General features: G+C 42.0%; 2 protein-coding genes across 2 annotated transcripts in view; both read left to right on the forward strand.

Annotated features, from left to right (window-relative positions):
• The window catches only part of LOC115768550 (probable G-protein coupled receptor 158), a 43,586-nt gene that overhangs the window by 6,490 nt on the left and 24,161 nt on the right, over positions 1-12,935 (forward strand). Inside the window, exon 2 of the mRNA XM_030713160.1 lies at positions 10,680-11,560. Coding sequence (XP_030569020.1) covers positions 10,817-11,560 — 744 coding nt within the window. The 5' untranslated portion in view covers positions 10,680-10,816. The remainder of the gene's footprint in view (positions 1-10,679; positions 11,561-12,935) is intronic.
• On the forward strand, positions 7,524-9,327 carry LOC115768549 (aldehyde dehydrogenase, mitochondrial-like). Its single transcript, XM_030713159.1, has one exon. It carries the CDS (start codon positions 7,599-7,601, stop codon positions 9,180-9,182), a length of 1,584 nt encoding a protein of 527 aa, XP_030569019.1. The 5' UTR covers positions 7,524-7,598; the 3' UTR covers positions 9,183-9,327.

The following is a 12,935-nucleotide window of genomic DNA, read 5'->3' on the forward strand; positions in this document are numbered from 1 at the left end:
AGATGATGGGATAAGATGAGACAACTTAAAAGTAAAGTTGCTGGTTCAAATTACACGCAGGGAACTTAAGCATAAAAAGCAGCTGCTTAAATATCCTAAGAAGCTGGGTAAAAATACTCTTAAAATAGATTAAATAGGACTTGACTGATAATAGAGATGATGGTAATTGTAAATATAACTAAAAAGTGAAGTTGCTGGTTCGAATCCCAGGCTAAAAAACTCCTTTATCTTACTTAAAGTCCGACTTAAAGCTGGCTGATAGTCTTTTAATATCTGCATCGTTTTATATACATAACTTATATGGTAATTGGTCTTAATTGGTATAAGGGAAAAAAGAGGGAGAAGAAGGAGTAGAAGGAGTGGAAGGAAGGAGAAGGAGTGGAGCTTAATTCGAACAAAGCTGATCAATACCTATTCGATACATAAATAAGATCTAGATAGGCATATTCTCTGTATATACTTTCTCATCTAGGTATTTCATATATTGAAAAGAGAATGTGAAATTTGAATATTTGTTTTAAAAAGGTAAAAATTCTAGCACATTTTTCAGTCAGCAGTGAAAATTGTGGCGACAGTTTTACGCGCTTTCAAGCGAAATAAACATGAAAATGTTTGCGACTATTTTATATTTATGCTCACATACATATACATTTGTGTGTGTGTGTATGTGTGTGTGTGTGTGTTGGCCGACAACAAAGCACAATAAAATGTTGTAACCTCGAAAAGTTCAATTTTCGTATACATTAACATTGAGTTGGGCCTGACAATTTTTCAGTTCAGTTCAGCTGAGGCGCACAAATTATGCCGTCGCACAACACTGGCCGCACCCACACACAAGCTACGTTGGGTTTTCAAGGATGTTTACGCCCAGCTGCCACGCCCCCCACCCCCCCTTGAACATGTACGCTTTGGCCTGTAATGCGTGCCGTGCCGCCTCGCCAGCGACTTTTATCTAAAAGCGCACTTAGCCCAAGTAGGCCAAGTAGATTACGGCCAAAGAGCTGCTCCTGTTCAACCCATACATGTGTATATATACATATATCTATAACTATATGTGTATGTTTATGTATGTGTGTGTGACATTTTTGCGGGGGCTGTATCATTAGAAAGAACAATTAGGTTGAAAAGTGATTTAATTTTCGTCAAGCAGAACTTGTTTTTAACGATACCTGAATATATATAAGATAGAGGATAGTCTGTGTAGAACATAAGCCAAAATATATCTGATAAGATATATGATAGACACATAAAATATGTGAGTTGTGTGATACATATTAGAGACAAGATATAAAGTAGAAAGAGTATGAGACATGATATAAATAATCAAGACATAGGAGAGAGGGGGAGAAAGAGAGAGAGAGGGGGAGAGAGAGATTAGGTTACCCACAGAACTTATGAATAAAATATTTATAAACAAAGCAAGAAAAAAAACTGAGTGCCTCACTTGAATTAATGAGAATCGCATAGAAGAGCGGTATAAAAATATGCTTGCCTTTCAGCTTGCTTGTTTTGCGCTTGTATATAAAAGAGAATACTATTGAAAGGAAATGGAAACAGATTTTAAAAATGCAGGAAATATGATTGTTAAGGAAATAGAATACTCTATTTAATCCAAAAAACTTTTCACCTTTTCACCTATTTAACAAATCATATGGGAACTTTTTAAAACTGAAACAAATTTCTGCTATCCACAATTGCGTCTTTAACTCGGAAACTCTTGAGGATCTCTGGGCTGATAATCTAAGGCCTCGTATGCTGAGTATTTAGATCCTGGTCTTAGATAACTGTATAGACAATGCAGCTGCCTGCAATGATATTTAATGATATAAACAGCAAACACTTGAACAAATTGCGCAAGCAAACAGCAAGGGGAAGGGCTTCCACGTGGAGGGGGAACGGGGTATGCCTGGTGCTAGACCCTGAAAAGTGATTAAACAACAAGAAGAAAAACTTGTTGTAGAAACGGAAGCAGCCGCGTTGACAGCGCTTTGTCCTTGGGAAAAGGTTTTTCAGGCGGATTGTTGGGTGGGGTAGGGATGGGGTGTGTGGAGGGGGGGGGGAGGGAGGCGAAGGAGCCGAAAAAAGGCTTTTTAGCGCAATAACGGTACAAGCGTTACAGTTTTTCATTATAGAAACCGTAATTGGAAAAGTGTTTTGGGGCCTGCCACTCGATGCTTTCAGACAATGAAGAGCGAGGGGCAGGCGGCGTAGTGGAGGGGGAGGGGCTGGGCAGGATGCTAGGCAATGTGTTGGCCGATTTGTTGGCTTTTGAGGGGGTCAAGGCGAAGGCGCGGCCAGGAACTGGGGCTTAGCTAAAGGCTTGGGGCCTGCCGGCCGAAGCGCAGCTGCTTGAGCTTATTTGGGCACAAAGGACGCGCCGCGCAGGACAAAGCTGAGGCCGGGACCCGAGAGAGACAGAGGGAGCAGCGGGAGCGAGAGGAGCGGGAGCAGCTGTCGGCGCACAATTTGTCCTCAACGTTGCAATTGCTTTGCTTGTTTGCCTTTGTCTAATTGTTAAACATTTTCTGTCTCGCTCCAACACGCCATGTGTGTATGTATTTAGTTGCATTGTTTGATTGTGACACGCTTCAGCATTGTGGCTGTGTGTGTGTGTGTGTGTGCGTGCAGCCAAGCAAAATAACATTTGTCTAATGAAAGGCGCCTCACACTCTCCCAGCTCACTCTTTCTGCCTCTGTCTCTGTTCACGCCTGGCTATTTTAAGCATATTATGTATTATTTCATTATTATTATTATTATTGCCAGACGTTTCGTGCCTTGAAGTGCACATCCATCAAAATGTTTGCAGGCCACAAAAACAATTGCATAATAGACTTGATAAAAGTGTCGCATCGTTGGGCATTATATCTCGAATGAAAATGTGTGAAAAGGTGAAGGGAAAGTCTGACTTCCATATTCTGGATTGGGTTGATGGGATGAATCCTTCTAGCCATATTCTCCTGTTCCTCTTCCTATTCATCCTCGTGATCTGTGTCCATCTCGAAGACTACAAAAGCTAAAGACTTGAAATTTTATATATATATTCTCGTATGCCAAAAGCAGAACGCGCTTTTTATTTTCTTTCGATATCTTTTTTCACCTTTAGATAGATTTGTATTTTAAAGCAAAATTTGGGGCATATCAGAGCCAGGTACACTCAACTTGGTATGAAGGTATATTATAGGGCATATGATATACTTCTCTCTGCCGAATATAGGAATATCTTTATTTTTATTAGAGTCTTGGGCTTTGAGTCTTCGAATTTGGTATATACACACTTTTCCATGCCCAAATTGAACTTGGCATGCTACTTAAATATCTACAAAATCTTAAGCTGCGTAATACTATCTCATATAGATATCATAGGCACATGCAAAACATTTGCCCAAACGCTGCAATTTAGAGCTTTACAATTGTTCACACACACCTGCAAAGTCGCAAACCATGCACATGGGCATGCCGAATATAGACCTTCTGGTTCTGATGTCCTTTTCAGCTCGTACTTCAGCAATTTTGCGCCAGCTTTCAAATCAATGTGCTGCAACATGCTTTGATTTGATATATTTCGATTCAATTATTTCAGCGTCCTTTCACAGCAAACTAGTTTGCGGTTAATTGCAACATGGAGCATAATTCCGATGCAGGTGCATTCACAAATGTTGCATGCAACAAAATGATGCCAATTGCATGTTTTGATGCAGCTGCAAACGATTTGTGATTTACTCCTGGCTACTGGCCACAAAAATTGCAATTATAAGTGGGCGGCAAAAAGGGCAGCCAGTGCCAGGGGACACACACACGCATAAACACACACAACAATGTGGTTTCAATTGGGAAGCGCATAAAAGTATGCTACAGAAATTTCGCACGGCTCTGTTAATTGGAAACTGGTTGCGTGTGTGTGTCTCTGTATGTGCGCAAATTTGTAAAACCAATAAACAGAAACACACACACACACACACACACACACACACACACACACACACACACACACACACACACACACACACACACACACACACACACACACACACACACACACACACACACACACACACACACACACACACACACACACACACACACACACACACACACACACACACACACACACACACACACACACACTCACACATTTACATGAAGCGAGATCGAGCTCTGCACAGCTCGCACTGAGCCCAGCAGCCGCATTAGCTGCAGTTGAGCGAGTGTCAAGGTGAGGCCAGTTGCGGCCAGGTGCAACGCAGCCAGGCAGAAAATGGCCAACAACTAGCGACAAGCGGCAACAGCTGGCTAAGCTGCTGCCCTCTTTTTGGGCCCTCATATCTGGCCACTGGCATCTGGCCAAATCACGTAATCAGCGACTTGTTTATGGCGCATGTGCCAACAGGAATGGGCCCAATATTTGCAGCAATATATTCAAGAAAAAACAACAAACAACAGCTGCTTGACAAGCAATTACCCTGTAGCCAAAACTGTATTGCAAGAGATAAATATGCATATTTAGCGCTTATTTATGTTTTCTATGTATATAAAAAAACATAAGCTAAACATTTATATAAATCGATTTCAGAAAAACGATATAAGCTATCGATAAATTAAAAGGATTTGGATTCAGATTTATATTTGCTAATACTTATACAAGATTTTAAACATTAAAGACGCTAGCACGAAATATCTCTGAACTGCTCAAGAACTTAGTTCCTATAGTTCTTACATAAATTTAAGAACATATGTAAAGAATCGATAATAATCGATTTCATTTAAATGACATGAGTTATCGGTAATCGATAAACGATTCAAGCTTCTAGCTCGAATAGCCTTTACAATATGCCTTAAAAATGACAGAAAATCGATATTTATCGATTTTCCAAAAGAGAAAAACCCGTCTCCCCCTATTTAATGCGAGCGACTAGAATGCAGTTAGGATAAAGCTTAGCTCCTTGCCCTGCTCAAGAATATATTTAATTTTTATAGGGTTGCATAAATGGGCAAAAAACCAAGCGACCCGCTTTACAGCCATTTGCAATGGGTACAGGGTATAATTAATTTCAATTAGCGTCAATTTACTGAACGCCCCATTTGAGACACACGGCCATTTGCAATGCCATTTAATATAAATCAAATGAAAATTATTCATAAATCAGTTTTAAAAACAATTTCAATTAAATTTGATTTAACAAATTTGTAAAACAAAAACTGCCTCGATTTCCATGCGTGCTTGTTTTTTTTTGTTGTTGTCTCTGTGGCAAATGCAGGAATTATGGCCAGCAGCCGGGCGGCACTTGAAAAGCACATGCCACGCCCTCCCTCGAGAGGAGCAGGGAATGGCTCACGCCTTTGCGCGTTGAGGTCCTGCGTCCTGCGGGAATCGAGCATTTTATTTGCATTCGTTTGGTTATGTCCTTTGCTGTTGTTGGTTTTTTTTTTCTTTAACATTTGCGCCCTTGTCACCTTGGGGGCGTGGCAGTCCCCAATGCATACAGCCAACTGTTAATGGCCATATGAACAATCTTGGCAATTAAGCGGAGAGTACTTTATGCCATCTAAACTGGCAGTTACGAGAATGACTGTCAACTAGATTGTTAATGAATGGAATCTAGTTAACTGCAATTAACTTTAAAAGGGCAAGAACTTGGAAAAATATATCTAAAAATTGGATATGCGACAAATACAAAGAATACAAAATATATAAACCGAAACATATTTGAACAAGAGGTTCTAGTCGGGAGCTCCCGACTAGGGAATACCCTGAACCCTCTTCTTCCAACCTCAAATGCATATATATATTCTATTTTAGAAGCTATATGTCAAGATTGGTGATTCTAGCTCTTATTATTTACCAAAATTGGTCGAAAAACAGGATATCGATATCGATTTTTATCGATTGCTTGGAAACGGAGTAAGTTATCGATTATCGGAAACAAACTCGATCTGCGCGGGAACTAGGAGCACCTACATCTCTAGCTCTTATAGGTTCTGAGATCCTTGCGTGCATACATACAGACGGACGGACGGCCGACCGGCAGACGGACATGGCTAGATCGACTCGGCTATTGGTGCTGATCAAGAATATATATACTTTATGGGGTCGGAGATGCTTCCTTCTGCCTGTTACATACATTTGGCTATCGCACAAATACAATATACCCTTATACCCATTTTTAATGGGTTCAGGGTATAAAACTTGGATATGCGACAAATACAAAGAATACAAAATATATAAGCCGAAACATATTTGAAAAATGGAAAGGTTACCAAATGAAATAAAGTTCGAGAACATGCTGACTATACGAAAGATCTCTCTCTATTCTTTATCTTCCCCATCTATCACGAGGCTGCGATCCCTAGGCATGGTCTGAGGGTAATGCTTGCGCTTGTTGTACACTCTCTTGAATTCATCAAAATTCTCTAATACGATTTAAATCTATATACATAGAGCAATAAAATGTTTATATTGTAGTGTGGCACACGGAATAGCATTCGAGGCTTAACTTTGTCTATCGCTGCTTTTATGGCTGTCGCTCTTTCAATTAAATTGCAATTTGCGTTGATATAAAAATGCAATTGACGTAATTGCAACTGTGTGTGTGAGTGTGTGTGTGTGTGCGCCTGGGTGGGCGTCTATTGGTTCTATTGGGTGGCACTACAGACATTTTGAAATGCACTCGAATGGCAACTGCACATGAAACGGCAATCAGCATAATTTTAACGATAAATGCAGTTAAAGTTAATTGCATGTAAAAACGTCGGCGTTGACAGCACTCCATAGGTAATTACACACACACAACATCTATCCAGGCAGATATATCTGTATATATCCAACTTCGGGTTGCACAGATAACATTTCTAAATACGCAATTATATTTGTTTAAAGCTTGACGTTGAGTTAAGAACGTGAATTAATTGTTTTGGGCAGAAGTTAACCAGATTTTCTTGTCTTCTGCCTGAATTGGTGTTCGATTCCTAGACCTTGGGATCAGATCAAAATGTACAAACTTAATGTTTTAGGCCTCATGCGAACCGGTTAGTAAGTGGTTCATGCTTATTGCTCGGAGTGTACGGCAAATATTCAGTCGAAATTTAATGTGTTTGTTAGTTTCGAATTATAAACGTGGATTCCCAGCTGTAGAAAGCGATTCCAATGAACCGAACCTTAGTTCGAGGAAATGGTACGAACCGTGAACCGAACATTTTGCGAGCCTTAAATTTGGGGAAACTTTAATATAATAAAGCTCATAAAATGAACCAATTAGCTAAAAGTGTTGAAATAAAACGTTTTAAACCAAAAGCGAACCGGTTCGCAAGTGGTTCAGCATCATAACTCAGAATCTACTTTCTGTATTCAGCTGAAATTTAAACTGTATAAAACTGGAAGAAAGATTAATTAAAACTCTTTTGTCCTAAGCCAATAACTTGTCACGTTCTTGAGAAATGTAAATATTTCTAAAATGATCCAAGTAAATATTTCATATTTTTTTAAATTTTTTTAAGCCGTCACGTTTTACACAAATTCAGTTTGAAAACACTTTTCGGCCTGGACACTCAAAATTGTTGTTGACAAATTTTATAAGTAAACTTTTTTTCTGCAAATTTTAAAATGTTGCGTCTGTTGAAGACCAACGCACTGTTGCGTGCCGAGTGCCGAATTCTTGTTGTGCGAGCTGTACGGGCCGCCTGCTCGGAGTCGGCGGAGCCCGAGAAGTCGCCTGATATCAAACATACTGGGATATTTATCAACAATAAGTGGGAGGATAGCAGTTCGGGGGGCACGTTTTGCACCATAAACCCAACCACCGAGGAGTCGCTGGGCACAATTGAACGGGGCAACGAGGCTGACATCGATTTAGCCGTGGCAGCGGCCCAGAAGGCGTTCGAAATGGGCTCGATCTGGCGTCGCATGGATGCCTCGGACAGGGGTCGTCTGCTCAACCGGCTGGCGGATCTAATCGAACGTGACCAGGTCCATCTGGCCAGCCTGGAGACCGTGAACACGGGCAAGCCCTACGCCGTGACCATCAAAGTGGATCTGCCGCTGACTATCAAGAATCTGCGCTATTTTGCCGGCTGGGCGGACAAGATTCATGGCAAGACGATACCCGCGGATGGTAAATTCTTGTGCTACACACGGCACGAGCCGGTGGGCGTCTGTGGCCAGATCATACCCTGGAACTTTCCGCTGCTGATGCTCGCCTGGAAATTCGGACCTGCCCTGGCCGCGGGCAATACAATTGTACTGAAGCCGGCCGAGCAGACGCCCCTTACGGCTCTGTATGTTGCCGAACTGGTTAAGGAAGCCGGCTTTCCGCCGGGCGTTGTCAACATTGTGCCCGGCTATGGGGATATTGGCGCCTATCTGGCCCGGCATTGCGGTGTCGACAAGATCGCCTTTACGGGCTCCACGGAGGTGGGCCAGGAGATTAAGGTCACGGCGGGTCAAACGAATCTGAAGCGCGTGACCCTCGAGCTGGGCGGCAAGTCGCCGCTCATTGTCCTAAATGATGCAGACATGCGATATGCCGTGGAGATGGCCCACTTTGGACTCTTCTTTAACATGGGCCAGTGCTGCTGTGCCGGCTCACGCACCTTCGTCCAGGACGACATCTACGACGAGTTTGTGGAGCGCAGCGTGGAACGCGCCAAGAAACGCAAGCTGGGTGACCCCTTCGACGAGGACACCGAGCAGGGTCCACAGATTAGCGAGAAACAAATGAACAGGATCCTCCAACTAATCGAAACGGGCAAGGAAGAAGGAGCTGAGCTCCTGACCGGCGGAAAGCGAGCAAATGGTTCAGGCTACTTCGTAGAGCCCACGGTGTTTGCCAACGTCGAGGACAACATGACCATTGCCCGCGAGGAGATCTTCGGACCCGTTCAGCAGATTTTGCGTTTCAAGGAGCTCGACGAGGTTGTCGAGCGTGCCAACGACTCGGTCTACGGCCTGGCCGCCTCCGTGTTCACCAAGGATCTGGACAAGGCCAACTACATTGTGAATGGCCTGCGCGCCGGCACCGTCTGGGTGAACACCTACAATGAGCTGGGCGCCCAGACGCCCTTCGGTGGCTACCGAATGTCCGGACATGGACGCGAAAACAGCGAGTATGCGCTCCGCAACTATACGGAGATCAAGAGCGTTATTGTCAGACTGCGGGAGAAGCGCCCCTCCTCCTGCCCCGGTTCATAGATTAGAGATGTTCGTATTGATTGAGTTATTGCGTATTGAGGCTTTCAGATATTGGACAGATAACGAAATTTCTTGTATACATATCGCACAGTTTTCCACAGATGCGATTTATAATTTATGAATAAAGTTTTACTTGGTCATTATATTTAGCTATAGCTACTCAGGATTCTAGCTAGGATTCTCAGTTTTTATGGCTGCAAACAGAAAAGTCGCTGGTTCAAATCCTTAAGTTTTATAGGGAAAGCTTTGATTGCAAAGCCTGTTTGAATATAAGTCTGTCAGAAAACTCTTAAAAAGGCTGCTTATAGTTCATTTGGAGGTCTATCATTAGACATATTGCCGAGTATTCAAATTCCATTAAAATCTGAGAAACTAATTTGCAAATCTATTTAAAAACACTTAAGACGACAACTCAAGTTTAAACATAGACCATTTAGTTATTAGCAAAGAGTTGTTGCTTAAATGTTGATTAAAGTTTTCCATGCATTTTCACACTTTATGTGCACTTTTCCCCATGGTAATTGTGTTATATAATTTGAAAAGAGCCTGCAAAAGAGGCCAAAAACTTTGTCTGTCTCTTGGGCATTCTCGACTGGGCTCGTAGTATTATTAATTATGAAATGGCTTCACTCTCTCAACTCAGTATATAAGCTATGTATACGAAGAGCAGAAGCTGACAACTTTTTACTTCTTGTGCAAGTTGGCTAAATTTGAATATTTGCAAATTGTATATCCTGTTTATAATGTAATTGAAAGAAAAGTGTGTAATATTTTGCAAGTAACAAACATCTCGGACGCCATAGAGTGTATATATTCTTGAGCAGGACGAAAAGCTGGGTAGATTTCCCTTTCAAGTTGTGAAAACACAATGATGCCAGAGATTAAGATAACTGAAGAATATAAGAATCTCGTTTAATATGTATAAAACAAATTTTAAGCGATATATGTTGACGTTTAATGCCCCCTATTGTGGGGTTTGAACCAGCACCCTCTCGTTTAATGCGCACAAAGCAAATGTGTATGTATTTTGGAAATTACCCTCTTTCCCCTATTTCACTTTGAATATCAATTTTCAGCGATAAATAGCAAAGTTCAATACGATATCAAAGGACGCTTTTGAGGTTTGAGCCAGCACCCTTTCTTTTATATATGTATATAAATAAAGCATAAGTATATGCTTTTCGGTCATGTTCCCTGTTTGGCTATTACCCGATTAATATAGATAAACATTGATAAATATCGATAAACGTCGATAAATATCGATAAATATCGATGGTGTCTACTGCATCTATACACTCTTCCCATATACACTCTTTCTTCTGTTCTATTCTGTTTCCATATTTTGGATATATACAAAATAATATAAACTATAGGAAGTAATAAGCTAATTAAAGGGTATCTGCTAGTTGGACACTCCCAACTCTTGCACTTTTGTTTGTTATCTGTGCTGCAATTTAAGATGCGTATTTTGACTTCAAGAACTTTTCTCATTTGCAGATGTGCGCGTTGTGCCACACGTGGAATAACAAGTTGAAGCTGCCTCGCTGCACGCCACGCCCACAAAGTGCTGCAAAAAGAAGAAGAAGAAGAACACAACAAATTTGTATACAACAAAAGCGAAGAACTTTAGTGATATGGAACTGTGCATAGCAACAAAGTCAAAAGTAGCTCAAAGTTCAATGCATGAAAGCAACTATCACAATAATAATTATAACAGCAACAACAAGAAGAAGAACAGCAGCAGCAGCAGCAGCAGCAGCAAAAGCCACAAAAGATGCCACCAAAATCAAATGAATACTCAATTGAATACTCAACTATACAGCCACAAATGCCACATGCAACACAGAGATCGAGACCACCTGAAAAAGCAACAACAAAACCAACGAACAAATACACACAATAGCAAAAACAACAACAATAAGCACAACAATTGCTATCCACCTTGCCACAAAATTTATCAACTGCTGCCGCTGCTTTTGCTGCTGCCGCTTGCTGTGGCATCTCCGGGCAGCGGCAGCAGCAGCCGGCGCGACGCTCTGCTCGCCTACTACAAGCGCGCCCAGCTGCGCGAGAGCTTGAGCCTTGGCGTTCCTCCGGAGTTCCAGCTGCGCGAGGCGAACGGTTTCGATTTTGAGGAGCTGTCGCCTGTGGGCAGCGTTGTGTCCGCGCTAAGCAATGCCGAGCGTTTGCGCAAGCGCAGTCCCACAACAACAACAACAACAACAACAGCAGCGCAACACACAACATCAGCAGCAGCAGCGGCAACAACAGCGCCCGCAACACCAGCAGCAGCAATAACAGCAACAGCCTCAGCAGCTGGCAGCAAAAAGCCAGAAAAGTGCGAGCCCAAGGTGCTGGAGACTGTGCCCGATGAGCCGGTAAGTGATATCTGTTCTTCTGTTAGCCTTAAGCAAATAAAAGGGACTTATATTAACAGTGAACATTAACAGCAGCCTAATTGCTGTAAGTTAACAGTCTCTTAAGGCTTTGCTCAGTTCCTGCTGGATCTCTCTCTCTCACATTATATATCTTTAAAAAAATACGTCATATTAAAATTCTGGCCGTTAGCCTCAGTCTAATGACAGTCTCTTAACAGTCTGTTAACACTATGCTAAGTTCCTGCTAATTCATTTAATATATCTATAAAATTAACCTCACATTAACATTCTGCCTGTTAACAGCACTCTAATGAAGGTCATCTGTTAACACTATGCTAAGATCCTGCTTATTCTTTTAATATAACTCTAAAATTAGCCTCACATTAACATTCTGTCTATTAACAGCGCTCTAATTAGAATCGCTTTCCAGTCTGTTAACGTTATGCTACGTTCCTGTAGAATCTATTGACATATGTATAAAAATATCACTTGCCGATTTGTTGAATGTTCGTTTTATACCCAGGCAGCCTTATGAATATATAATATACCATATTTTTTTTCGTAGTATAACTTTATTTGGCACAAGTATGAAACAATCAATTAATTATCTGAATTCCGTTTTGTTGTTTCTGTCATCCACTTGGCCTGTGCCCAATTGGGGTTTTGCTGTGAGAAAAATTGCAGCTTGCAATCGACCCAAAGCGGGCAATTAGCATGAATTTTTCAAAAACTGCTAACTTGACAGTTGACAAAATGCTCGACGGTCGGAAATGTCACGGGGCGTGCCGGAAGGCGGGCGCCCTTTTTCGGTGTCTAATCAATAAAATTGCTGAGACGGCAACCCCACCGCCCCGCCCCCTCGCTCCATCCCACGCTCGGCAAGCATAAGTTGAATCAGACTTTCGCATTTTCATGCTGACAAAAATCGTTGTTGTTGTTGTTGTTTTTTTGTGCTTTGCGCATGAATTTCGCAGGAAAAACCCAGGCGCAAACCCGCCCGCAATATTTTCGTGGACGGTCGTAAAAAATATTACGCATACGCCATGCCTGACGTACATACTATCTCTCTAGCCCAAGGCTGAAGTGCGAGACGGCGGGCCATGCTGGCCGGGTTACAGGTATTACATGGGATTTGCAGGCAGCCTGGCATCGCATCGCATCGCATCGCATCGTCTGCTTGACGGCATGTCACGCGTTTTGCTCTCGCAAGTTAATTAAAAGATACTAAAGAAGTCAGAGCCACAGGCTCTGCCGAGCCGCGTATCTGTTGTGCGGTCTATCAACGATATTTTAATTGAATTTGCATGACAATTCCAGCAAGAACTCGTATTTAAAGATAGCGACACACGCCTAACCACAAGCTCATCAGCCAATC

Source organism: Drosophila novamexicana, unplaced genomic scaffold, assembly GCF_003285875.2.
Source record: "Drosophila novamexicana strain 15010-1031.04,08,12 unplaced genomic scaffold, DnovRS2.1 tig00001834-arrow-arrow-pilon, whole genome shotgun sequence".
NCBI lineage: Eukaryota > Metazoa > Arthropoda > Insecta > Diptera > Drosophilidae > Drosophila > Drosophila novamexicana.